The sequence below is a fragment of the Mus caroli genome, unplaced genomic scaffold (assembly GCF_900094665.2).
Source record: "Mus caroli unplaced genomic scaffold, CAROLI_EIJ_v1.1 scaffold_14884_1, whole genome shotgun sequence".
Taxonomy (NCBI): domain Eukaryota; kingdom Metazoa; phylum Chordata; class Mammalia; order Rodentia; family Muridae; genus Mus; species Mus caroli.
The window spans coordinates 2,533-3,603 of NW_018389594.1; the positions used below are offsets into that span (position 1 = coordinate 2,533).

Below are 1,071 nucleotides of genomic sequence, written 5' to 3' on the forward strand. Positions count from 1 at the left end.
TACATTGCTGCAATTATATAGGGCAGTAGTCTAAGCCCCTAAGTTGTATACATACCAGCTTTAACTTTTACATAGTCATCATTGTTATACAGTAGTTCACTCTATACAATCCCTGCCATTTTGCTCCTTTCCCTATGAGTTCAAGAGGATTGCTAGACTATCTACTTTATTAATAAGCAAAAATAAATGTTCAATGATTCTGTTAGAAAAGAACTTTGAAGAGAAAAAAATAGTTTCTGTCCTGCTTCCTCCTTTATCTGGCTCACTGTGGTTACACGAATTGTCCTCTAATATTGTCATCTACACCACAGATGTATATTGCTTCATCTTCAGGCTGGATGTTGGAAATGCTAAGGTAGCGATCAGCACCAGAGCTGGATCCAGAGAATCGATCAGGGATCCCATCACCCTTGCTGTGGCTTCCATCTTTCTTAAGCTGCATCACATACTTAGGAGGCTTGGGTGGCTGTTGCTGGTACCATTCAATGATGTATGTACTGTGCTCACTACTCAAGGTGCAGGTGAGTTTTGCTGAGGCTCCCAGGGAGAAAGAGGCTGAAGATGACTGAGTGAGCACAGGTTGGGAGAAAGAACCTGAAAATATAGAAACTGTTTATTTCCTGACATTACAGACAGATGTGGAATGTATCTGCCTCTCAGATGAACAGAGGTTCAGGGTGCAAGTGATTCTCCTGACCTGAGCAATGAAGAAGGAAGAAGAAGAAGAGAGGAGTCCAGGCCATAATGCAGATACTACTGATCTCTGCTGAGACAGACAGGTTGTAGTTCTCTCTTATCCTTCAAAATTCTCAGAGAAATGAGAGGGCCCTTCATGCAAATTTTATTGGCCAAACAAATCTTGTTTCAGGTGTGTGTGCTATCAAATGTCTGAGTGTTATTTCTGGCCTGAGGTTTCCCAAGGGACAAGAGTGTGCCCAGCTGCTGAACATGCTCAATCCTGACCAGTCACAAAGAGATAGAGATATTTGTGTTCTAATCTGAGATTCTTCAGTGTTACCAATAGATCCCTTCTGACAGGTTTAGTTGTATTGTGTTTGTATTCACAAGACT

General features: G+C 41.6%; 1 gene segment (V, D, J or C); it reads right to left on the reverse strand.

Moving 5' to 3' along the window:
* Positions 1 to 271: 271 nt before the first annotated feature.
* On the reverse strand, positions 272 to 748 carry LOC110288186. The segment is given in 2 exon segments: positions 272 to 594; positions 698 to 748. Coding segments are annotated over 2 exon segments (369 nt in total).
* Positions 749 to 1,071: the final 323 nt, after the last annotated feature.